Source organism: Geotrypetes seraphini, chromosome 5 (genome assembly GCF_902459505.1).
Source record: "Geotrypetes seraphini chromosome 5, aGeoSer1.1, whole genome shotgun sequence".
NCBI classification, from domain to species: domain Eukaryota; kingdom Metazoa; phylum Chordata; class Amphibia; order Gymnophiona; family Dermophiidae; genus Geotrypetes; species Geotrypetes seraphini.
In genome coordinates, this window is record NC_047088.1 from 90924007 (window position 1) to 90951359 (window position 27353).

Consider the following 27353-nt stretch of genomic DNA (forward strand, 5'->3'; position numbering starts at 1 on the left):
TAGCACGGAGAAAGAAGAAAGAAGGAGACAACCAGAGCCTGGGACCAACAAGATCTGAATAATGACCAGATAACAAAAACTAATTTTATTTTCCATTTTGTGATTACAATGTGTCAGATTTGAAATTTATATCCTGCCAGAGCTGGTGTTAGACCGCAAATGTGAGCTAGGATTTAACAGTAACATAGTAACATATTATATGATGGCAGATGGCCACCAGGATGATCTCCGGGCTCAAGGGTCTCTCGTACAAAGAGAGACTGAACAAACTGCAGCTCTACACTCTCGAAGAACGTAGGGATAGGGGAAGACATGATTGAGACATTTAAGTACATCACGGGACGTGTCGAGGTGGAAGATGATATTTTCTTTCTCAAAGGACCCTCGGCCACAAGAGGGCATCCGCTCAAACTTAGAGGCGGGAAATTTCATGGCGACACCAGGAAGTATTTCTTCACGGAAAGAATGGTTGATCATTGGAACAAGCTTCCAGTGCAGGTGATCGAGGCCAGCAGCGTGCCAGACTTTAAGAAAAAATGGGATACCTATGTGGGATCCCTATGAGGGTCGAGTTAAGGAATTGGGTCATTAGGGCATAGACTTATGGGGATGGGTCAGTAGAGTGGGCAGACTTGATGGGCTATAGCCCGTTTCTGCCATCATCTTTCTATGTTTCTAAAGACCCAAATGGTCCATCTAGGCTGCCCAACTTGATTCAATTTAAATTTTTTCTTCTTTGCTATTTCTGGACAAGAATCCAAAGCTTTACCCGGTACTATGCTTGGGTTCCAACTGTCGAAATCTCCGTTAAAACCTACTCCAGCCCATTTACACCCTCCCAGCCATTGAAGCCCTCCCCAGCCCATCCTCCACCAAACGGCCATATACAGACACAGACTGTGCAAGTCTGCCCAGTACTGGCCGTAGTTCAATTTTTAATATTATTTTCTGATTCTAGATTCTCTGTGTTCATCCCACGCTTCTTTGAACTCAGTCACAGTTTTACTCTCCACCACCTCTCTCGGGAGCGCATTCCAGGCATCCACCACCCTCTCCGTAAAGTAGAACTTCCTAACATTGCCTCTGAATCTACCACCCCTCAACCTCAAATTATGCCCTCTGGTTTTACCATTTTCCTTTCTCTGGAAAATATTTTGTTCTATGTTAATACCCTTCAAGTATTTGAATGTCTGAATCATATCTCCCTGTCTCTCCTTTCCTCTAGGGTATACATAGTCAGGGCTTCCAGTCTCTCCACATACGTCTTCTGGCGCAAGCCTCCATTCATTTTCGTCACCCTCCTCTGGACTGCCTCAAGTCTTCTTACGTCCTTCGTCAGATACGGTCTCCAAAACTGAACAAAATACTCCAAGTGGGGCCTTACCAATGACCTGTACAGGGGCATCAACACCTTCTTCCTTCTACTGGCCATTCCTCTCTTTATACAGCCCAGCATCCTTGTGGCAGCAGCCACTACCTTGTCACACTGTCTTTTCGCCTTTAGATCATCGGGCACTATCACCCCAAGGTCCTTCTCCCCGTTCGTGCATATCAGCTTCTCTCCTCCCAGCATATACGGTTTCTTCAGATTATTAATCCCCAAATGCATTACTCTGCATTGAATTTTATTTGCCAGAGAGAGGAAAAGTCTTTTTTGTTTGTTTATTTTGTTTACACCACAACGCCAGTGTGGTTAGGAGAAGGCAAAGGGGGTGAAGAATCTATAAAATAAACCCACCAGGATGTTTGAAAAAAACACCCAATTGGGCAGGAAAATTGAATGGAATCGAAAAACCAATTCAGTAGGCTGAATCGAATGGAATTGAAATTTTTTTCCCTGAATCGGGCAGCACTACCAAAGACAGCCAGAACTTCCTTCTACAAAGCTCTGCAGTTGGTGACAGCATCCTTAAGCCACCAACAACTAAGCATACATGGGGGGCCAGCATCAGTGGCTTAGGAACATTGCTGCTGTCTGCCAAGCTTAGTAAAAGGGAGTTTTGGCCACCTTCAGAGAAAGTATTCAGGTGATAGAGCTCGAGGATTCTCATCAGCTAAAGTATTTATATTTTGGAGTAGGACAGAGAAAACTTTGTGCCCGCTTACTTTGGGCTCAGGTTCGCCCAAAATTGGCTGTCTGGCTAAAACACTGGAAGGGTGCCAGAGTCAGCTGGCATCCGTGTTCACATGGCCCAGGGATTCCAGTGAAAATGGCAGAGAATGGAGATCCCCGCCATCCAAAGTATTAATTTTTAACTTTGGTGGGCGGGCGGACGAGTCAATGGGAGAAGAAATTCATGGGTTGGCTCATTTCATTCCTGGGCCCACCCCAGAATTGCTTTCTTTCTACACCCGATTTTAACCAAAGGTTACATTACAATGGGGAGAGAGACCCCCCAATTATTTTTTTTTTGCCTAATTCTGTCTTGCCTCCACCAATACCCACCACAGAAAAAGCCTGTTTACTGTTCCTGGATATGAGTTGCCAGAGCTACTGGGGGTGGGTGGACTAAAAACCTTCCCCAACCCCGCCCTTCTTCTAAACGTATTGCTCTTAAACTCCTCCTTTGTGCGGAGCTTAATCTATTCGCAGCCCGCCCCTTCGAATTAACGTCACAAGGTAGAACCCGAGACGTTTAGCGCCGCCAGTCGTTAGCGTACGCCTGCGCAAATGTGTTGGACCGCCTCCAGCGGTACGTGCGAGTTTACTTCTACGTACTTCCGTGCTGGGAGGTGTAGGTTTAATTTACGGAAAAACCTATTTTCTAGTGAAGTAAAATTCCATGCACTCCTGGCAGCCTTTACGTATGGGAGAGCGAATCCAGCCGAGGTCATACCGGGGATTACAAGAATGTGGAAGAGGCGGAGGATTTGGGACTTCGAGGAGCTGTGCGATGTATAGCCGGCAGCGGCTTGGCAGAAATATTGGAGGTGAGACCTGCCCCGTGCAGCAATATTATGATCAGCATTGTTTTGTTATTGTTGCTGTCATTATGCTTTGCTTTATTGTACCTGAATCTTGCCACAGTGAGGCGCCAACCTTATGTGGCAGAGGAATGATTATCAGAGTTGTCAATTCACTTTGTTCAGTTTTTGTTCCCCTACCTGGATTTTATTTATTTATTTTTCTATACCGTTCTCCCAAAGGAGCTCAGAACGGTATACATGAATTTATTCAGGTATTTGAGCATTTTTCCCTTTCTGTCTTGGTGGGCTCGCCATCTGTCTAATGTACCCAGTGGCACACAAGGGTAGGAGGCAGCGGGAACAGTGGCACCTCCCACCCTGTGCCCTTCTCTCCCCGCTCCTTCTGCACTATACTCGTGCCCTCGCTTTCCACCCCCATACCTCTTAAAATCTTCACCAGCGCAAGCATGCTGGCTTTCCCTCTGATGTCACTTCCTGGCCCCATGACCCAGAAGTGATTTCAGAGGGAGCCAGACTAGTGCGAGCAATACCTAGAAGTAGTTGGTCGCACTGGTGAAGAATTTAAATAGATATGGGGGCTGAGAAGGAAAGACGCGAGCATGGCATGGGGGGGGGGGGCAGTGAGGTGCTGGTGTCCCCACCAAGATAGCACCCAGCCACTATCCCCCCTCTTACTATGCCACTGAATGGACTAAAATGGGGCAAGGGGGGGGGAATAAAGTGACATGCCCAGGGTCCCACTCTCTCCTGTCTTGCCCAGGGTCACAAGGAGCAGCGTGAGTTTGAACCCTCAACCTCGGGGTGCTGAGGCTGTAGCACTGCATCACACTCTCCCCTGCTTCTGCTGCACTTAAATTTTCCTTTGGAAGACCAATTTGATACAGAAATATGCCCCCTAATGTTAAAGAAAGGTCATCCACCTTCTGAATGTATTGCAATAAAAACTCTATGCATACCATGCCCACAAATACACTTCCTTTACAATTTTATATGGATATCTTCATTGTAAAAATCAATTTTAATCCTTAGTATGTATATAAAATTGATCAAAGTTTGAGCACAAAGTGCCAGATTCTAGTAACAGCGCTTATATTGACTGGCACCTCCAAAAATGTCACCAGCCATGTATTAATCACAAGTAGGCCCATGGCTTATGTCTAACATAGGCGCCAGTAATGTAGGCCCTGGTTTTGCAGGCCTACATCACTAGAACCTATGTTTGATGAGAATTGCGTCTACAGAGGTGCCTGATGGAATCTAAGATCATTTCTGGTAGTTAATCGCTGGAATAATCTTCCGCAACAGGTAATTGAGGCCAGCAGCATGCCAGACTTTAAAAAAAGATGGGATTGGCATCTGGGATCACTTCATGGGCGTAGTTAGGGGGTGGGTCATTAGTGTGGGCAGACTAGATGGGCCGTGGCCCTTTTCTGCCGTCATTTTCTATGTTTCTATGTTTTTACTTTGACCGTAGACACCTCTGTAGAAGTGATTACGGCATCCACAAACGTATCAATGGAGTAGTAAAATTATGTTTTTATTGTCTACATATGATTAGCTAAATCTGTAGCTAAATTTTTGGAACCTAAATCATTAAATATTTTAATACATTCATTAATCATATTGAAATATGACTACTGCAATACTTTATTCACTGGCATTACCCATAAAGAAAAGTCTTCAAATTGTTCAAAATACAGCCATTAAACTTAAATACAAAAAAGTACAATCACATAACTCCCCTTTTACAAAAAAGCACATTGACTTCCAAATTTCCTTCAAGATCATATTATTAACATTCAAAACTCAAGTATCTAAATAAAGATCCCCAATTTATACATAATTTTCTAATTCCTTACACCCCAGCACACACACTGCGCTCAATGGACCAACATTTACTGACATCATTAAAGATTATAGGTACACATCGACAAGATATTTTTTTCGGTATTTGCCCCTCAGACCTGGAATGCCCTCCCATTACATCTAAGGGAAGATAAGAACGTGGATCATTTTAAAATTAAACTTAAATGTTTTCTTTTTAAGGATACCTATAACTGCTCCTTTTTTAACTGACTTTTTTTTCTCTCTTCTTCCCTCATTCCCGTTGTATTTACCTTATTTGTTTCTTTCCTCATAAATATTGTATTTCTCCCTTTATTGACCTTTTGTACCAGTTCATTATGTCCTTCGTTATTAGTACATGTCTATCTTGTGTTTAACTGTACCATTATTGGATTGTTATTCGCTTAGTAAACCTAGATAAGCGATTTTATCAAATTTTATTAAACTTGAAACTTTTTTGTAGGCACCTACATTTTTTTAAATGACTTTTTAATTTGTTTTAAATGATGTGATCAGTTACTGCGCTTATTAACACCAATTAAAACAATTAAATTAGGTGACATTAGGACATTTAGAGAATTTGGGCCAAAATGTCCAAAATAAACCCGTCCATTCTGCAGCAACTTTCAAACAGGAAAACCTTTGGGGGTTCCTGTTCAAAAATAAATGAAAACATCCTGGATGCTGGAGACAAGGCACAGGGATATCTTGCTGGCAACAGTCTTAAAAAATTGCCACTTCTATTGCAATAGGTGTGTCATCTTGGACAGATGGGTATTCAATCTGACGTTCTGAACCTTCAAGCAGTTTCAACCCCTTCAATTTTTCCCTTTGCATGCAAGCTAGAAAGTGTCTTTCTGACCTGCTCAATTTAAAACTTTATTTTCAGGTTTTTAGTTTGAATTTTGGAGGTTTTGGTGTTCAAGAGGCCCCAGTGTTACTGGGGCAACTCTGCCTGGGAGAAGAAGCAAAGGTGTCTGCAGCTGTCAGGCTAATCCCTTGGGTATCTGTTCAACCAGCTTAAATGTTAAGGAGCTCAGGGTCAGTTCCCTAGAAGCTAGCTTGCCCTCTGATTACAGGAGCTTGAGCACAAGCTGTTTTGGCCCCATAGTGGTCCAATTGGGCTTTCAGAGTGGCGGCTGCATTCCGTTCCCCCCCTTCCCACATGGGTCAGTGGGGCTTCGGTCTACTGACAGCTAAAGATCTCTTCATTTTGGAGCTCGACATTCCTTTCTAGAGGCAGTATTACTTCACTTGCAAGTTGAAGCAGGCTGAGGCACCATTGCAGCACAGTGAGTACCTGCTAATACAGGCTATAGACAAAATTGGGGAGGGGGGGTCTTTAAAAATGAAATTTTAAAGGTTTCTGAGGGTACCCAGAGGGATACCCTTCTCTAAAACAACCTTTTTAGATGTCTTTGTACTTTAGTGTTACCATTTCAGCCGTTTTTGGTGCTAAAATACTGCTGCAGTAGCTACCATGGATTTCCCAAATTTTGTTTTTAAAGCCTCAAGGTGCCTCAAAACACTTCGTTTTGACTTAAGAATGCTATCAATGGACTCCTCAGACCTTAATACGCTTATATCATGCCAGATTGCTCTGGATAGCTGGCTGAGGATTCCCATGCGCCTTGGGACACATGGCAGGGGGGGGGAACCTTGGCCATAGCCCCTGGATGTCTCTAGGGCTGGGGAGCTGCAGAGGATTGTGCCTGTAAGGGAGTAAAGTACCTCCAGAACCCCAGGATAGCAGTTTGGTGAAACGTGGAGGTGCAGACGCCATAGAACCCAAGAAAAGGAAACTGAACTCTTCCATGGGGATTCCAGAGCTAGTACCTCAGCAGGAGTTCACCCCTGACTTTGTGAATCTCATGTAGCAGGCCTATTTAAACTGCCCAGTTTTGCTTAAGCTGCATGGAGACACAATGGATTAGCGCAAGAAAGTCTGCTCATGGAATTTTAGTTGCCAGAGAGAAGAAAAGTCTTTTTTGTTTGTTTATTTTGTTTACACCACAGCGCCAGTGTGGTTAGAAGATGGCCAACAAGAAAGGGGTGCGCTGCTTAAGCCAAAGATGTGAGCCCTGAAGCATAGGTTTGGATGCCTTAGTTCAGCTGTGGCTGGAAAGTGAACTGTTGTATGTGTTTCCTTCAAGGCCCATGATAGGTTGAGTGATCCGCAGGATAGCAGTACATCCAGGGAGCGTAGTCTTAGTAGCCACAGATTGGCCACATTGGCCTTAGTACATGGATTAAGTCCACTTCCAGAGAGACTAGAGTTAAGTTGCCACTACACCCAGAACTTCTGGCTCAGGGACCAGTTCTAGAAGATCCAGATTGCTTTTGTCTTATGGCATGGCTCTTGAGTGCGAGGCATTAGCACGCAGAGGACACTCGGAGGTAGTTATTATTATTCTCCTTAGAGCCAAAAAGCCATTGACAGTCTGGGAAACGTTTCAGCTGTAGTGTGGTAAACAAGATAAGATAGATTCCTTGAGGGCCCTGATTTTAGTGTCCTAGCTTTTCTCCAAGGTAGGCTCAAAAAAGGACTGGTTGTAAGCTCCCTCAAGGATCAAGTAGCAAGCCTCTTTTGTTTCAGGGCTTGTGCAAACAAGGTATATCCCTGGCTTCTCATACAGCTATAGCCTGGTTTTTGAAAGGTGCACTTCGGTTACACCTGCCAGTATGACAGCCCTTTCTGTCCTGGAACCTGAGCATTGACTAAGGATCCATAAGAATCTTTACAGGGGACGTCGATATTGGACCTCTCTGTTAAGACAGCTTTCTTAGTTGCTGTCATGTCCACACAAAGAGTGTCAGAGTTGCAGGTGCTTTCCTGCAGAGAACTATTCATTACGTCCATACGCACGGTTCTGTCCTTTTTGCTGAAGGTAGTCTCTGGTTGTCACCTAAACCAGGAAGGCTGTCTACCTATATTCTAGTCCACAGGATCGAAGATAAAGGACAAAATCCTACAACTTGGATGTTTACAGAGTGATTCTATGGTATCTTGAGGTTACTAACAAATATCGCGTCTTAGATCATTTATTCGTGTTGTTCGGTCGAGCAAGATGGAGCAGAGTGGCGTCTAAGGTGACAATCTCTAGATGGATACACATAGCCATTTATTCTACTTACATTTCCTGTGGAAAGTAGCCACCAATCTCATTGAGGGCCCATTCGATGAGAAGCGTTGCTTCTTCATGGATGGAAACCTGGGCGATTCCACCTGAGAATTTGTAGGGCAGCTTCCTAGTCCACTCTTCATACTTCACTAAGTGCTACAGAATGGATGTTGCAGCACAAAGAGATACTGTCTTTGGAGCCACAGTATTACAGGCAGGCTCATCTGTCCCACTCTAGATTCAAGGAACTGTTTTGGTCTGCTGCCTTTGATACTGTTAAAAACAGCTTACTCTTTGATATGCTGTCCTTGTTTGGATTCCGTGAATCTGTCCTCTCCTGGTTTGCTCCTACATTTCCCAACGCACCTTTAGTGTATGTGTTTGGTGGGTCCTTTTCTGCTGTTATCCCGCTAGCAGTTGGTGTACCAGGGTTCTGTCTTAGGACCTCTTTTCTCTCTACACCTCTTCCCTTGGTGCCCTGATCTCCTCACCTTGGACTGCACTAACGCACTGAAGTCACCTTTTTAGATTAATTTATATTTTACTTGGTTATTTTATTTGCCTGCTTATCTTTGTTTTAACTGTTGTACCTTTTTAGAGTTCCTCTCTCCTTGAATCGCCGCAGCAAAGCGGCGGCCCGCTGGACTCCTCCCACCTTCCAGGTCTGCCCATGCTCCATAAAACTTGGCTATTTGTGGCGCATGCCGTAAAGGCGCGCGCAAAAGGAGCAGGTACTGCTCCTTAGTGCACTCCTTTGTGCGCAACCTGAGGGCGCTTTTACTTTCATTACTTCTATCACAAAACACTTAAGCATCAAGCAATTTGCTCTCTGGAGTTTTTATTTAAACTACCTATTTTTATTGGTTTTTTTACATTTACTAATTATGACCCTACAAGTCTCCTGCCAACCATCTCCCTCTTCAAACCTACCTTTAAATATATCAACACATTGGGGTTTTCGTCCCCCAAAGAATAAATTCAACACTCTGCGTCAATCGATGAATACACCAATCGTTCCACAAACTTTTCCTCTCACCAATTCTAATAACACCCTTCCAATTACATCCTCATTAGTTTCTTCTGTCACCAATACTCAAAAACAAATACATTTAAAATTAGGACTCATTAATGTAAGATCCATTAAAGGAAAATATCATTTAATTAAAGAAATGATTATTTCACAAGGTTTTCACATTCTATGCTTAACAGAATCTTGGTTGACAGAAGGCGAAGAAGCCTATCTTTCCTACTGCTGTCCTCCAAATTACTCTTTTGTATTCAACCATCGTCATAAACAAAAAGGAGGCGGACTAGCCATCATTTATTTCAATAACATTATCAAATCTGTTGACCATTCCACTGGAAAGGTAGCAATTGAATTTCTTCAAATCAAACTTACTATCAATCCAAAAATAGACATCTTACTACTTTACATCCCTCCTCCTATAACTCAGAATTGTCTATCTCTTCTTCAAAATTTGATCTTCGATTTCTGTTCCTCATCAGAACATCCTTTAATCTTAGGAGATTTCAACATACATTTTGATGAATTTATAAACCCTATAACAAGTGAATTCACAACTTACATCAACGCCCTGAATCTACAACCTTTAATCCTAGATGCGACATATTCGGCTGGACATACTTTGGATATGATTTTAATCCCAAATTCTGATTGCTCTATGTACTCTAATCTTCATAACATATCAGTTCCCTGGTCAGATCATCATCTTATCACTTTTAGATTACTTTCTAACAATAAACAAACATTTATTCCTTCCCCTAAAACGATTACTTATCAGGACTACACAAAATTAGAGTCATCTTCCATCTCTTCTTTCCTTAACGCAAACTCTTTAATATCCGAAGCTGATTCTCTAGAAGATCAACTTATGACATGGAATTCAGCTATCCAACTATTGCTGGATAGAGAAGCACCGTTTATTAATAAAACCATTTCCACTCGAAAAACCCAAAATCCCTCTCTCTAATTAAAAGACAACTTAGGTCCCTTGAGAGGAAATGGCGCAAAAACAAATCAGTTGAAAATTTGAAATTTTTTAAAGAAAAATCACTTTTTTACAAATCAAAAATCAATGACGCCAAAAGATCCTATTATTCCAACAAAATTATTAAAGCTAAAAACCCCTCTATACTCTACTCCATTTTAAAATCCATCACTCCCAACCAACAAAAGGAAGTTAACAAAATGGATTTAACAGCTCAAGACTTGGCTAACTCATACGAACAATTTTTGAGTCTATCTCAAAAACATACGAACAATTTTTGAGTCTATCTCAACTACCGATCCTGCAGACACTTTAAACAATTATCAACTTCCTTTTGCCAAATGTTCTACCTTTAACCTCCCTTCCTTGTCAGATATCGAACACATCATTCAAAAAGTAAACCTAAAAGGCTCTTCATCGGAGATTATTTCACCTTTAATCCTAAAAAAATACTTTTCCTGTTTCGGCCCATATTAATTACCATTTAGATCATCATAACTCCGTCATTCTCTTTTCTCTCGACCTCTCAGCTGCATTTGAAACTATTGATCATTCTCTACTCCTAGATAGATTAAAAACCATAGGCATCTATGATCTAACTTTACAGTGGTTTACTTCCTTTCTATCTAATCGGTCATCTACGGTTCACTTTAATAATTTAATCTCCAATTCTTTCTCACACGATTATGGCATTCCTCAGGGTTCTATTTTGTCTCCTTTACTTTTTAATATCTTTCTTGCTCCTTTACTAAGTCTAGGTCAGTCTATAGGCTTTACCACCTATGCTTATGCAGACGACATTCAATTAATTCATCCCTTCAACCCTGAAAACACTAATGAAATACATTTAATCAACCAGAAACTTGAAAAAATCAAAAATTGGCTTATACACAACAGACTAGCTCTAAACATAACTAAGACGAAAGCACTACTCTTCCCAACTAAACAGGGGTTAAAACTATCGGCTCCATTTTTAATTGACAACATACCTATAAACCTAGTATCATCATTGAAGATACTTGGGGGTTATTATCGATGATAAACTTTCTTACCATGATCACATCAGTAATGTTGTCAAATGTTTCTATCGTTTGCGTATGATTCGTTCTATGTCTAAGTTTCTAGAACCCAAATCCTTAAACATTTTAATACACTCACTTGTCATCGCTAAGCTTGATTATTGTAACTCGCTATTGTTAAACATTACTCAAAAGGAAAAGAAACGTTTACAAATAATCCAAAATACTGCAGTTAAAATCATTCATAATGGAAAAAAATTTGATCATGTAACTCCCTTTCTGATTGACTCACATTGGCTTCCCATTAACCAACGAATAACCTATAAAATTTTGCTTTCAGTATTTAAAACGCTATCCACCAACGAACCTCAATTTTATAGATCGGTTACTCAACCCTTACAACACGACACGTTCACTCTGATCTACATCTCAGGGACTGCTAATGGTTCCTTCTTTGAAAATTATTGGAACCAGACGTCACGATATATATTTTGTAATGGCCCCTTTAACCTGGAACGCCTTGCCTTTATATATAAGAGAAGTTAAAGATCTCAGCGGATTCAAAAATAATTTAAAAACTTTTCTATTTAGAGATGCATTTAATGTTTAAATAATTTATTTCTAACAATCTTAATCCCATTCAATATGTTTTTCCCTTATTTGGTTTTTCTTTTCTTCCCAATTATGAAAAATATCAATATTGTAACTATCTTCTCTTCCTTTCCCTTATGTATCTGAGTCTGTTCTGCCAATTTGTTTTTAACCCCTTTTAAAGTTGTATAATGAATCTAGATCTATCTTATATTTTAATGTTACTCGCTTAGTATGTAATAAGCGATTTATCAGATTTAAATAAACTTGAAACATAATAAGAAATTAGAGGTTATGAAGATAATAGCTAGCTTTAAATTTTAAATAGATAGCTTTACGTTTTGGAGAAAAGCCAGGTTTTCAGATGCTTTTGGAATAATTGGAATGAGCCTAGGTTCAGCAGCGGGGCAGGGAGGTTATTCCAAATCTCAGTGAACTTGAAGAAAAGGGATTTCCCTAATTTACCTGCATACATGACGCCTTTTAACGAGGGGAAACATAGTTTGAGTTTGTGAGCAGATCTGGTAGTGTCAGGTCTCAAAGAATTTCAGGATCCCTCCTTAAGTCACTTCACAGGCTCCCTCTCTGCCATTGTATACAGTTCAAGATCTTATTGTTGACTTACAAGTGTGTTCATTCTACTGCCCCTCAATATCTCTCCTCACTTCTCTCTCCTTATACACCTCCCAGAGAACTCTGTTCCTCAGATCAGATCAGTGTTCTCCCCAGAAATTTTTTCCAGCCGGGTGGCATGAAAAAGTAGCCGGGTGGGGCGGGATACGGAAATTTGGTGGTTAGAATAGGATGGTGACGGGACTAAATTGCGCGAGACAACGGTGCGCCGACAACTGAGCGCAAGGTTGACAGCGCGCCGAAGAAAAGCACTATTTTAAAGGGCTCTGATGGGGTGTGGGGGGTGAACCCCCCCACTTTACTTAACAGACATTGCACTGCCGTTGTGGGGGGTTTGGGGGGTTGTAACCCCCCACATTATACTTAAAACTGAACTTTTTCCCTAAAAAACAGGCAAAAAGTTTGGTTTCAAGTATAATGAGGGGGGTTACAACCCCCCAAGCCCCTCACAACGCCAGCGCGATGTCTGTTAAGTAAAATAGGGGGGTTCCCCACCAACACCCCCTGTCGGAACCCTTTAAAATAGTGCTTTTCTTCGGCACGCCGTCAACCTTGCGCTCAGTTGTCTGTGCTCAGTTGTCGGCGCGCCGTTGTCTCGCGCGATTTTGTCTATGAACCGAATAGGATCATTAAATCTAGTGGCGTACCTAGTATATATGACAGCCAGTTTTGATCACTTTTTAACAACCCCCTCCTCAATATTAAAAAGTTATTTTTAGTAATAATCTTTGAGTCACACAACAAGGATGCACCTAGGAAAAGGCAGCATCTTAAACACTGCAGTGAGCACTAGAACACCAACAAACACATTGTAAAACTAAACAAGCCAGATCCTTTACAATCAATTGGTCCTGTTCAGTCGATGCTAACAGAAAACCATGTCCTTTTCATACATACTCGCCCAATATGGAATAATCACAAACTAAAAATAGAAATATGTAGACAAAAAAACTGAACTGCCAAGAAACCAGATTCTGCATACAGTGTAACACCACAGAAACAGTGACACATGTCCCCTAATACTGTGCAAAAAATAAAGACAGTAGATGTAAATTTGAAAAAGGTGATACATAAGAACATAAGCAGTGCCTCTGCTGGGTCAGACCAGAGGTCCATCATGCCCAGCAGTCCGCTCACGTGGGGCCCATCAGGTCCAGGACCTGTATAGTGATCCTCTATCTGTACCCTTTTATCCCCTTTTCCTTCAGGAAATTATCTATTTCCTTCTTGAACCCCAATACGTACTCTCACACCCTCTGGAAGCGCATTCCAGGTGTCCACCACCCTTTAGGTGAAGAAGAACTTCCTAGCATTGGTTCTGAATCTGTCCCCTTTTAATTTTTCTGAATGCCCCACCACTTTACAAATTAACAAATATAAATAAAACAAATAACGAGAAATAAGAAAATACCATTTTATTGCACTAATCCATTTTTCAATTAGCTTTCAGAGGCCAAATGTTTCTTCAAAACAGTATGGTATACTGCTGTTATGGTATCCTGTCCTGACCTGAGCAAAGGGGTTTAGTCCAGAAAAAACTGCCTTATTTCCATTTCCTATTTATAAACTTTTATCAATACAATTACAATACTACTTGATTATATGTAAAGCAACAAAAAAAATTCTTTCTACCTTTATTGTTTCTGCTTTAATCATCTTCTCTTCTTTCTATTCAGTGTTTGTCCTCTCTCCCTTCCATGCAACATCTGCCCTCTCTCTTTGCCCCTTCCACCCAGCCTCTGCCTTCTCTCTCTCTACCCCTTCCATCCACTGTCCACCCTCTCTCTTTCATATGGCATCTTCCCTCTTTCTATGTCTCTTCAATAAACTGTATATCCTGTGCCCTTTCTCTCCTTTGTACATGATTCATTTCAGCTTCACCCCCCCTCCCCTATGCTCCATCATCTCTCTCTTCTCTTTTCCTTCCTTTCTTCCCACTCAACCCCATGGTCTGGAATCTCTATCCCCTTCCCTCCCCCAATGCCCTGGCATCTTTCTCCTCTCCTTCCATCTCCTCCTCCCCTCCATTATTTGGCATCTCCTCTCCTTCCTTTCTTTCCCTCCCTCCTTCCTGCCTTTCCCCTGGTCTGGCATCCATCTCCTCCCCCCCCCCATGCCCTGACATCTCTTCCTCCCCCCTCCATGGTCTGGTATTTCCTTTCCTTCCCCTCCCTCCCATGGTCTTGGCATCTCTCTTTCCTCTCCTCTCCTCTCCCTTCCCTGGTCTTCCTTCTCCCTCCTTCCCTCTCTCCCCTCAATTGGGTGCAGCAGCATTTCTTTCCCCCCTCCCCCCCTTCCCTGTCTCACACCCGTCAGCAGTGCAGCATTCAAAACTCGCTACAGGCTAAGGTGGAAGATAGGGCAGCGAGGGAGGCAAAGGGAGAGAGGGAAGCGTAAACACCTTGCTGCTCTTGCTTGCTTTGGGTCCTGCCTTCGTGGATCTATCATTTTTTGTCTTTTTCTTTTGTAAAAATCTGGAATGATCTTCCTACAGAAATTAGACTTTTCCCTTCACTGATAATCTTTCAGAAAGCTTTAAATGATAAATAAGGGATTGCAATTAATGACTTTCTTGTCCAATTATTTGCTTTCCTGTCCTTTCAATAACTGTGTGTGAACGGGTACAAACTAGAGCTAGTATGCAGAGACAACAGAAGAGGTGGAGGTCTAGCAATCATTGTAAAAAAACAACCTCAACATTAAAGTCCTAACCAAGTACTCCACCCCTCATTTAGACCTTCTAGCATGCCAACTCTCGGACAACTCTCTCACAGGAACTCTGAACTGCCTCCTCTGCTATGTCACACCAGGAAAATGGAACACAACTAAACAAGATCTCGAAGAATTTATCTTCCAAAACTCCCTCTCTTCCACACATAACCTGATCCTAGGAGACATCAATCTCCACTTAGAAGACCAGACTTCCAAACAAGTAGCGGATATTCTTTCATTCTTCAATACCCTATCCTATCAGATACTCAACCCCGAACCCACGCATGAAAAGGGCCATCAACTTGATATCGCCGCTTACACAGCTCCCAACCTCAATACACAAAACATCCACATCACCAACGGCTCATGGCATCCCACCTTATGGTCTGACCACTACAAGTACACCTTCACTATCAACTGGGAACATAATAAACTCAAACCTACCCCAAGCAAAACAAGCTTCAAGTCCAGACAGAAAATCGAACCTACCACATTCTGGGACACAGTAGACCCAGCAATAGATTTAAACAACCCCAAGGAATTCATAAACACTTGGCGTTACTCAAGCGAATCCACTTTGAACAAACTAGCACCACTATAAACAAAATATGCAGGCCATCAGACAAATGGTTCGACGCCGAACTCCTACACCTAAAAAGGCAATGCAGACAATTAGAAAGGATTTGGAAAAAACAGAAACAAGACCACAATAAAACAGAATGGAGATCCCAAATCAAACAATACAAAATCAAACTGAAGGAAAAACGAAAAGACTACCACTCCAAAATCATTGGCACTGAAAAACCGGACACCAAAAAACTTTTCAGCATTCTAAAAAAACTCACTGATACCAAACCCTTCCTCGCCACCCAAGGAACACAAACTCCAACAGCTTCTCAACTAGCGGACCACTTCAAACTTAAAATCATCACAATCAGAACCACATTCAACAACTCTAAAAACATCATAGAAGAGATGCTAATAAAACCAACAATAGACGAAGCCATACCAGCAGATAGGATCTGGACCAACTTCCCAATAACACAATGGCCAGACCTTGAACAACTGTACAAAAAATACAGCAAATCTTCTTGTGATTTGAACAACTGTCCTTCCTATCTACTAGCTACAGTGTCCACTAAATTCAAAGCTTGTCTCACGCTATGGCTGCAAACCACCCTCAGGGAAGGCCAGGTCCCTCCGGAACTGGGCAAAATCATAATCACTCCCATACTAAAAGACCCTAAAGGCCCAATAAATTATAGACCAATCGTCTCTATCCCTCTATACGTCAAACTCATAGAGGGCCTAGTAGCACAATATCTCTCCAACTACCTAGAAGACCACCACATTCTGCATCCAAATCAATCTGGATTCAGAGCTAACCACAGCACTGAAACACTACTGGTATCTTTACTAGACATAGCCCGACAGCACCTCAGCAAAGGAAACAAATTACTAATCATCCAACTCGATCTCTCAGCAGCTTTCGACTTAGTAGACCATACCATACTATTACAGATATTAGATACCATAGGAATATCAGGTAAAGTTCACAGCTGGTTCCAAGGATTCCTTAAAACAAGATCATACAAAGTTAAGTCAAAGGATTATTTATCCGACCCTTGGACAAATCCCTGCGGAGTTCCACAAGGTTCCCCTCTATCACCCATATTATTCAACCTCTTCATAGCTTCCTTAGGCACAACCCTAGACGCCCTAAATATAACATCTTTCAGCTACGCGGACGACATAACCATCCTCCTACCCTTCAACATCCAAGACCCCGTCTCCAACGAACGACTGAAATCAATACTGGAAACCGTAGAAAAATGGATGATGAACCATAAACTGAAACTAAATACGGAGAAAACCAAATTCCTACTACTAGAGAAGGAACAAAAACCATCCATAACAGAACTAGAAGTAAACAACCAAATATCCAATACAGAGCACTCTCAAAATTCTGGGAATTCAATTAGACAGATGCTGTACAATGCAAACCCAAATACACAAAATCATACAAAAAGCATTCTTCACAATGCAAAACCTAAGAAAAATAAGAAAATTCTTTACCAAAGAACACTACAAGATCATTGTACAATCCCTCATACTTAGCTCCTTAGACTACTGCAACAGCCTCTACCTGCCATGCCCAAACAACATGATAAAACAACTACAGACCGTCCAGAACACAGCCATCAGACTCATCTACTCCCTTAGCAAATTTGACCACATCACCCCCGCCTATGTAGACTCTCACTGGCTGCCGATAAAAGCAAGAACTCAATTCAAACTCTACTGCCTAATATTCAAAATAACCCATGGAACTGCCCCCATTTACCTAAACAACCGCCTTTACCGCTACCGATCAACCAGACCAAGGAGAACTCAGAACCTATTCACCTTCCCCCCTCACAACGGTACCCGATGTAAGAAACTTTACGACAGCCTTCTATCGACACAGGCAGCGAAAATTGACCCCACCATCACCAATCTGATGATCAAAACAACAGACGTCAAAGTGTTTCGAAAAGAAATCAAAACATTCCTATTCAAAAAACACGTCCTTACTTACTAATCTCCCCCCAATCACACATGATCTCCCCCCCATGAATAACACTTTAATCAACTCCTCGAACCACACCTACCAAAATGATTCAGATCCCTACATAAGCATCTACCATCTGTATCCAATACCTCTACTCCTTCAATGTTAGATAAATTTCCTCTTTTACCCGAATATACTGTTATTCCCCTCTGTATCCTGTAATTACCTTCAATGTTAGGTAACTCTCTTCAGTTACCCGAATATATTGTTATTTCCCACTGTATCCTTTAATTACCTGATTCTTGCTATGTAATTATATCAGAAAAATTCCCCACTGTATCCTTTAATAACCTCAATGATAGGTAACTCTCTTCTGTTACCCGAATTTAATGTTATTCCCCACTGTATCCTGTAATTACCTGAATCTTGCTATGTAACTCTCTCAGATAAATTCCTGATATCTTTAAATTTGTAATATTCTACTATAACATGTAACTTACTTGAATCATTGTTTATGTAATTCTCTCGGTAATGTCCAGATCTCTTCTAATTGCAATCCGCTTAGAACCGCGAGGCACAAGCGGAATAGAAATCACTAATGTAATGTAATGAACCGGATCGAGCTCCATGGTCGGGATGATCCGGTATACAAGACTAAGAATTGGATTGGATTGGAATGCATGATTTTTTTTCTGGTGACATGGCAGGCTTGGTAGTTTCTAGCCTGCAATATAGGGCTACTTCACCTCATTACCAACCAATTCAAGGAAAAGTACAAGAGAAGCCAACATCATAAACAAAATATAATGAGGGGAAGCGGCAAAAACACCATGTACAACAGTCTAATAAATTAATGTACCTACAGGACTTAGAAGATGCAGTGAATAAAACTTGATAAACACATTAGAGGCCAGATCTTGTTACTGGCTTATTTATTTGGATTTATGCACTGTGTTTTTAGAAAAAAAAACACCCAAAGCAGACATAAGGCAATAAACATTAACTACAGCAAAAATATTAATTTAACAGTAGGCATAATGGCATCATAGTATTCTATTTACAAGGTCAACGCAGTGCACATTAAAATATCTTAATGGACAGGGGGGTAAGTGATGATGGAAAATACATAAAACCTATGCGATGGCTTTTGGAAAATCAAAACTCCTTTTGATGAAATACAAAAACAGAAACGGTAATGAAAAAAACAATAACCCTGCAGCCTTTCCTAAAGGACCTTTTTTTGTTATTTATTTTTTTTTTAGTTTGAGTTGGGTTTGTCCATAGTGGTACTGCAGTTCTATGTGCCAGCTTTAAAGTCTGCCCTTACCGTTTCTCTATCAGTTCGCTCAACAGATCAGAGGCAAAACCTAGCTAACTTATATGGGGGGGGGAGATTTGCAGATTTACTTCTGACAGGGCAGAAAAAAAGAGTCAGATGCCCTCCCTCAGCCACTGTGCCCCACGGTGTGCCATATCGCCCAGCCAGGATTCCTGCCATTACCTTTTGTGACCTCAGCCATGCAAACCAACTCAGGGGGTCCAAAGGAGTAGGTTGCATGGGCATGCCGCCGCCAGCAGGAAGGTACCAGCGGCAGAGAGAAGAGAGAGCACCACCACCCCAGAGGTGGGGGCCGTGCACAGAACCAGCCCAAAACTCGCTTAGAAGTGGCTGGGGAGGAGGAAGAAGCGGCGGCAGCAGCATCTGCTGCTACTAACCTGGCCCTTTCCCCGTGCAGAGTGAACCACACCTATGGGGAGCAGGCATGCAGCCACACGCCCCCAGACCATGGGTTCAATTCGCTACAGGCTAAGGCGGAAGATAGGGCAGCGAATCAAAGAAAGGGAGGGAGAGAAGCTTACAACTTGCTTGCTTTGGGCCTTCCTCACTGCCGGGTTCTGCCTTTGTGGAAACAAAGTAGGCAGGACTCGGCAGTGAGGAAGGCCTGAAGCAAGCAAGTTGTAAGCTTCCCTCCCTCCCCTTCGACTCGCTGCCCTATTTCCCACCTTAGCTTATAGCGAATTGAATCCCCAAGCCGGTGAGAGGGTTTTTAAAAAATGTTGAGCAGTGGCACCTTCCAGATGACAGCCGGGCGCTCACCTAAATTAGCCAGGCAAAGCACCAGGCTAAAAGGCGCTAGGGAGAACACTGAAGCTGCTATTTGCTTTACCCTTCTCCACTGCCAATTCCAGACTTTGTTCTTTTCATCTAGATGCTCCCTAAGCCTGGAATAAATTACCCGAGTTCGTTCGTCAAGCTCCTTCCCTTCCCTTGTTTAAAAGCAGACTGAAAATCCACCTTTTTGATATAGCCTTCAATCCATAACCCTACTTTTCTGCCCTCCAACCCAGCCAGCTGATTAACTGTTCCCCTTAATAGTATCCATGACATCCTGTTTGTCTGTCTTGGCTGTTTAGATTGTAAGCTCTTTCAAGCAGGAACTGTTTTCTTCTCTGTGACTTTGTGCAGCACTGCATGCATCTGGTAGCACTGTAGAAATAACTAATAGTAGTAGTAGCATGTCCAATCTGTCCAGAATGACACACCTATTGCACTAGAAAGAAAGATTAGGTTCTTACCTTGATAATCTTCTTTTCTTGTAAATAGGTGTGTTATTCTGTCAGTCTTTCAATAACTGCACAGATAGATAAGGCATATAATAGAATATATTTTCTAAGGTTTTCCTATCAGATATCAAAAGACCACACACAACCTTAGATATTTTCAGTTAGCCCATTTAAAGACCTCAGCGGTGCAAACTGTGTGTAGATTTCATTTACAGATTCACTAGCACCAGAATCTTCATTGGTCTATTTTTTAATTTTTCATACTTTTAAATTTAATTCAATTTCCATTGACTCTATATTATATTAGATACTCATCTCTTTTATGAAGTATAGCAGGGGATCTTTATCCAACATAGAAACATAGAAATAGACGGCAGATAAGATAGGCTATGTTTCGCCCAGGGGGCTTTATCAAGATATTTCCCCTTAGTTATATAGGTTCCATGAGTGCTATATCGTCCTCAGCAAACCATAGACCGATGAAGATTCTGGTGCTAGTGAATCTGTGAATGAAATCTACACACAGTTTGCACCACTGAGGTCTTTAAACGAGCTAACTGAAAATATCTAAGGTTGTATGTGGTCTTTTGATAGTCTTTCAATAAGCCTGCTCACTGTCTCAAACAAGAATGTCAGCTTTCAGAATGAGGTTTTTCATGTCATTCTGACTTTAGGAAAAGGAAGACATGTGTAAAGACAAAGTTTTCAATGAGAAGTTGTCATAGGAACAGTTAGGGTGTGACAGACATGATGGCTCCTGTGAAACTGTAGTGGGGTCTGAAAACCTCATCCCCCCCTAATATGACTGACCCAAATAATCACACCAGGTATGTTGGAAGGAATATGCTTTTTATTCCATCATGACAGAAGGTACAGATTCGGTTAGCATCCAAAAATGCCATGTGGATTATGTAAATATTATTTTATACCCTGTTGGCCCAATGCCAGCATGGACAGTGCATGGCCATACATCTTATTTGCTCTCAGCCAGCATGCTTTTCATGTGAATAGTATAGCTTTACAAAAGCTTCCCCTTTCCCTGGCCTCTCTGTTTTTCGGTGACGGGACAAAAGCGCGCGAGACTTCAGCGCGCCGACAATTTGGCGCAAGACACTAGCGCGCTGCCTAAAAAGTGATTTTTAAAGAGCTTTGGGTGTGTATGGGGGAAACCCCCCCCCCACTTCAGACTGCGCTGCTGTTGGGGTGATGTGGGGGGTACAACCCCCTACATTACAGAGAAAATTTAACTTTTTCCTAAAAAATCAGGAAAAAGTTAAGTTTACTCTATAATGGAGGGTTCCAACCCCCACCCCAATGGCAGCGTGAAGAGTATGAAGTAAACTGGGGGAGTTCCCCACTCACACCCCATGTCGGAGCTCTTTAAAAGTCACTTTTTAGGTGGTGCGCTAGTGTCTTGTGCAGAATTGTCGGCGCTGCAATGTCAGCGCGCTGAAGTCTCGCGCGCGAATGACTATGAACCCTGTTTTTCAGCTAGCAGACCTTTTTTCAAGCTAGTACAAATTGATCTGTTTCAGCCACATTCCTTCTGCTAGCAACTTAGGGGTTGTTTGTTTGTTTGTTATTTCCCTGAAAACCCCTCTCCCCTCCTTTACCTAAAAACCTGCAGTATACATAATGTGACCATACATCCCGTTTTGAACGGGACCATCCTATTTTTAGATAGCCTGTCCCATTGTCCCCAAGCACAGCTTCGGGATGCCAAAATGTCCCATATTCAGAAAGAGAGCAACCCACTGCAGTGTTCTCCCTAACGTCTTTTAGCCGGGCGGAGCGCCCAGCTAATTTAGGTGAGTGCACAGCTGTCATCTCACATGACATTGCGAGATGACAGCCGCAAGGCAACTTCTGTTGCCTGCGCCCCCCCAACCAAACAACAATTTACCCCGTACAAAGATGGTAACCAAGGTTTTCCTCCTCCCTCACCTACAGGCGGCTCTGCAATTGGCCAGTGCCTACGCCTCTGACACCATTCCTTTGCAGAACTCACGATTGGCTGCATTGGGGGGCAGGGGGCGGCAATATGGCTATGGGAGCACACTGAAGGTGGCGCCATCGGCTCAGTCTGCTGCTGTTTGGCAGTCAGAGCGAGATCCACGGTCCCGGACTTTGCCGAGGTGAGGGAGACCAGGCTGCGCAGAGGGACCTCTGCTCCCCTGACAGAGACAGCGATGGTAGCTGGCCTGGTGTTGCCTGCTTCTTGCTGGGCTCAGAGTTAGACGGAAGCCCATGTGCGAGAGGGAAGAACTGGCGGGGTCCAAGACACAGCTGCATCCCGCAGATCATGAACCTGCTTCAGGGCAACGCAGCCACGCTCGTCCACTCAGTAACACCCATCAACAGCTGAAAGTCACAACACACCGGCGGTGAGAGCACAGGGACGGGTTGGGGAAGCTTTTGCCATGAACTAATGGGGGAAGGTAAGAGGAGCAGGTGGTGTTACGGTTGGGGGACATGATGGAGGATTTGCGCAGAGGGGTTTCTGCTGCGGATACCTGGAAGTTCTTGTTCTTCAGAAAAATATATGACCACATAAATTATTTATTTTCACATGTTCATTCCTGTTCTTTTCATTAATAAATAAATCTATGAAGAAATATGTGATTTCTTGAATACACATACTATTACCTAGAAATTAGTAGATGTCCCGTTTTGAGGAATAAAATAAATGGTCACATTAAGTATACATTATCTACTTAGTAACTATAAGCTTAAACAGGAATATGAGTGTAATGTAATAAATTGTAGTAACAAATCTGCAGTTCCCTGCATGGCAAGGCGGTCAGAGGCTTCTTGGACAATGCCACGGTGGTGGAACCACCAATAGTGCTCCGCTGTGAATGAAAGCCCAATAATTGTTCCATTGGGCAGAGTCACCTACAAGCACTATTTAAAAGTGTTGGCACCATTTTGAGTCTCCTCAGGGCAGCAGTTCGTGTTGCCGAACATTAAACTGAATTTGGGCTGCTGTAAAAAATACCCTGACGCAGTGGGGAAGATTAAACCCCACAAAACGCAGGCCGTGTTGGTTGTTGGATAATGGCCAGAAGAATATTCTTTAAATTCTAAGACACTATTGGGATGGAAGTGTCCGATGTACTTTACCAAAACAGCTAAAGATAAGTTGAACTTTTTATGTTTTGTCCACATAAAGGAGATAACTGAACTGTGAATAACAATAGCGACAGAACTACTGCTCCTGACTTATTGTACTATTTATTTAGCAGTTAAGTAAAACTAATTATTGATAGGATATAAACACGGGTACAAGATTATGACCGTTTTTTTAATTAATAGAAAATATAAGAAATAAAAGATAAAAAGATAAAGAAGAAAAAAAGTAATTATGGGATTTTTCTGCCTATGACTGAAATGTGAGCTAGGTGAGCCTGTCACCTCTTATGACCCGTATGGGTTAATGACTCGAAACTCTGAGGTCCTTTTCCCCTAAAGTAGGGGTAGGGAACTCCGGTCCTTGAGAGCCGTATTCTAGTCAGGTTTTCAGGATTTCCCCAATGAATATGAATGAGATCTGTTTGCATGCACTGCTTTCAATGCATATTCATTGGGGAAATCCTGAAAACCCAACTGGAATATGGCTCTCGAGGACCGGAGTTCCCTACCCCTGCCCTAAAGAGTTTAGATTGGGGAAGTAAAATAATTGAAGGTGATTACTACATATATAAATACCTGCTAATTAAATAGATTATTATAATTAAATAGATTATTATAGTAGACTGGCTGATTACCCCGCTTTGCCCAGATATTTATTTATCCCAATCTTCCGGTATCGATAGACTTGCATTCAATGATTATACCTGGTAAAACTGGATGTATTTGATTGTTTATTTCATTGACATCTTCATTTTTAGCAGCAAGAATGGTCCTCTGTATGGGGCTGAACTTGGACTTTAACATCATTGGGAGTGTTATTATTAATCTCAGGGAGCCTGAAAAACTAATATCTGTCATTTTTGATTATTTTTGCATGTCACCCCCTTCCCACAAGAATGTCCCTTTCTATGTGTCTGAACTTGGACTTAAATGGCATTGGGAATGTCAGTATTCACCTCAGCAAGCCTGAAAACTATGGGTTAGACACTAGTAGCCCAAAAACTATGGGTTAGACACTAATATCTGTCTTTTTTGATAATTTTTACATGTCACCCCACAGTATTTTTCCCCAGATAGTAAGTCATACGTATACCAAGTTTGGTTGAAATCTGTCCATGTGTTTCAGAGTTATGTTGGAACATACATACAAAGCAAAAAAGGAGTATAAAATTACTTTTAATAAATATGCTTTTCAAAATTTGATTATCAGAATACCAACATATATCTTCAAATATTCAATAATGTCCATAAATATAACATTAAAAATTTATAATGTGAAAAGTGCTCAGTGTCCTTTGTCTCTTGCACAAACGGTGCCACTAAGAGAACAAGTTTGGGACCATCATAACACTCTTCCGTCCCAATACAAACTAGTTATTACAACGGCTACTTATGGAAATAGAAAAGGTAGCATTTATCTTTTTTATTTATATATATATATATATATATATATATATATATATATATATATATATATATATATATATATATATATATTTATTTATTAGTTTTCAAATGTAGATTCAAACATTGTAACAATATAACATTATAATAATACAAATATAACTATTCAATCATTTTATACACATTGTATTAATACCATTTAAAAAATATAACTAACCCCTCCTCCCCTCTCCCAGGACTGCTAAAAAAAAAAAAAAGAATTTAAATTAAATCAAAATCTATCAATCAAAACACAACTTCTTGCTGTAGGAGATTGGGGCTGTTGCCGTGCGGCTTTCTAAAACAGACCCATAATGTATTTAAAAAGGGTTGCCAAATCGTGATCAACATTCTTCCCTTTTTAGTGTCCAATTCAGATATAGACATGCCTTCCATTATTAAAAGATGTAGCATAATGGAATGCCATTGGTTATAGATAGGATATAATGATCCTAGCCAAAGAGAAAGGATGACTTTTAAGCCTGAAAACATAACACATTTCAGAAAGCCTTTAAGTCCTCTGGGAATAGGATGCTGTAGATCAAAAAGCCAAAATAAGCTATAACTATTGCAATGCCATCTAGTATTCCACATGCCACTAACTCTAGAAAAAATTAGACTTCTCCCTCCGTATCCGCGGTTTCCGTATCTTCAGATTTGCGAATTCGCTTATTCGCAATTTTTCAGCTACTGACTCTGCCTCCCTAATTTTCGTCATTAAACCCGGTGTTTCCACATTGGAAATCGCTGTTCCCAGTGGAAATTGCTGCTCCCGACATTGTACGGAGCAAATAGCAGGTCGGATTATTCACGGTTTATTATCTTTTTCAGGTCTATTTTACAAAAAAAAAACCGCAAATAACATGCAAAAAGTTATTTGCGGTTTTTAGGTATTCACGGCTATGTTCTGCCCACATCCCCCGTGAATATGGAGGGAAAAGTATATAGACCAAAATTGGTTTACATAAGGACAGAGCCAAAACATATGAGATAAATTGGCTTTAATATGGCCACACTTGGGACAAGAACCTTCAGAGATAAATGTTGCACGAAAAGCACGCCAAGGTGCTATATAGAAATGACAAATTTATACCCCATTTCAAAATATGAGATACCAGGTAATATTCTATGTATCAATTTCAAAATATTATTTATATTGGAACCCTGTAATGAAATATTTAATTCTACATTCCAAGCCTGGGCCACTCTGGTATAATCTAATGATGGAGAAAAATCCATAAGATTGTGTCTGAAGTATCTTAAAGGTACTTTTAATTGAGATTCCAACCAATATAATTCGGATAAAAGTTCATACACCTTAGTAAATAAATTTAAAGTTGATAATGATTTTATATAATATTTGAGTTGTATACAAGAAAAAATATCAAAATTATTCCAACCACAATTAGTACGCAATTGAGAGAGATCTAATAAAGTACCATCATCATTAAGAACTTGATACAAATAAATAATGGGTCCCTTCTTTATCTGGAATCGAGTTGATGACATACCAGGATGAAAAAACCATTGCCACAAATAGGTAACAAACGAGTAGAGCGAAAAACTATACCCATCTGATTGCAGACTTGTCTCCATGTGGATCTTAAGGGAGCAAGAAAAAAATAATATGGATTCCCCAGAATAGCAGCCACCACTCCAGGAGTATGTAAAAGATAACTAAAATGATAAGGTTTCCAAAACATAAGAACATAAAAGAGATGCCGCTGCTGGGTCAGACCAGTGATCCATCAAGCCCAGCAGTCCACTCACGCGGCGGCCCTTTTGGTCAAAGACCAGTGCCCTAACTGAGACTAGCCCTACCAGCGTACATCCTTGTTCAGTAGGAACTTGTCTAACTTTGTCTTGAATCCCTGAAGGGTGTTTTCTCCTATGACAGCCTCCGGGAGAGCATTCCAGTTTTCCACCACTCTCTGGGTAAAGAAGAACTTCTTCCTTACGTTTGTACGGAATCTATCCCCTTTCAACTTTAAAGAGTGCCCTCTCGTTCTCCCTACCTTGGCGAGGGTGAACAACCTGTCTTTATCTACTAAGCCTATCCCCTTCAGTATCTTGAATATTTCAATCATGTCCCCTCTCAATCTCCTCTGTTCAAGGGAGAAGAGGCCCAGTTTCTCTAATCTGTCGCTGTAAGGCAGCTCCTCCAACCCCTTAACCATCTTTGTCGTTCTTCTCTGGACCCTTTCGCGTTCCACCGGAGTCCATGAGAAATAAGAAGTGGATAAGAACCAATCATGTATATGACATGCCTCTATAAAGCGTCTTAATGACAACATACCCAATCCTCCCTTATCAGTTGGTAAAACCATCGTACTAAGAGGGAGACGAGAACGACCTCCAACCCAAAGAAATCCACGAATTAATTTGTCCAATTGAAGTTCTATTTTCCTAGAAAGAGATAAAAGCAACATCTGAAAAACATATAACCATTGAGGTAGTACCAACATGTTATAGAGATCAATGCGGCTCATTAGAGAAATAGGAAGATGACGCCAGCCAAAAGACGAGATTTAGTTCTATCCGTTAAGGGTTGTATATTGAGATCATGAAGTTAAGAAATGTCCTGTAGAATAGTGATCCCCAAACAAACAACTTTCTCAGATGACTAAGTGAGTTGGAAAGTGTTAGGCCAATGAATAGGCAGACTAGGATGGAATAGTAGAGCTACTGATTTTTGATAATTTAACTTAAATCCAGAATGAAACCCAAATTCATTTAAGGCTTCAAGCTGATGTGATAAAGAACTTACTGGATTAGTTAAAATAATCATCAAATCATCTGCAAA

The 27353-nt window shown here is 41.3% G+C and overlaps 1 protein-coding gene across 4 annotated transcripts in view; it reads left to right on the top strand.

Moving 5' to 3' along the window:
* The first annotated feature begins 2600 nt into the window (after window positions 1–2600).
* LOC117361545 (ecto-NOX disulfide-thiol exchanger 2-like) overlaps window positions 2601–27353 on the top strand; it is a 323082-nt gene continuing 298329 nt past the window's right edge. For 3 of the 4 annotated variants that reach the window (XM_033947012.1, XM_033947013.1, XM_033947011.1), the window contains exon 1: window positions 2601–2931. In XM_033947012.1, coding sequence (XP_033802903.1) covers window positions 2784–2931 — 148 coding nt within the window. In that variant the 5' untranslated portion in view covers window positions 2601–2783. The remainder of the gene's footprint in view (window positions 2932–27353) is intronic. The other variant, XM_033947014.1, reaches the window with a different exon arrangement.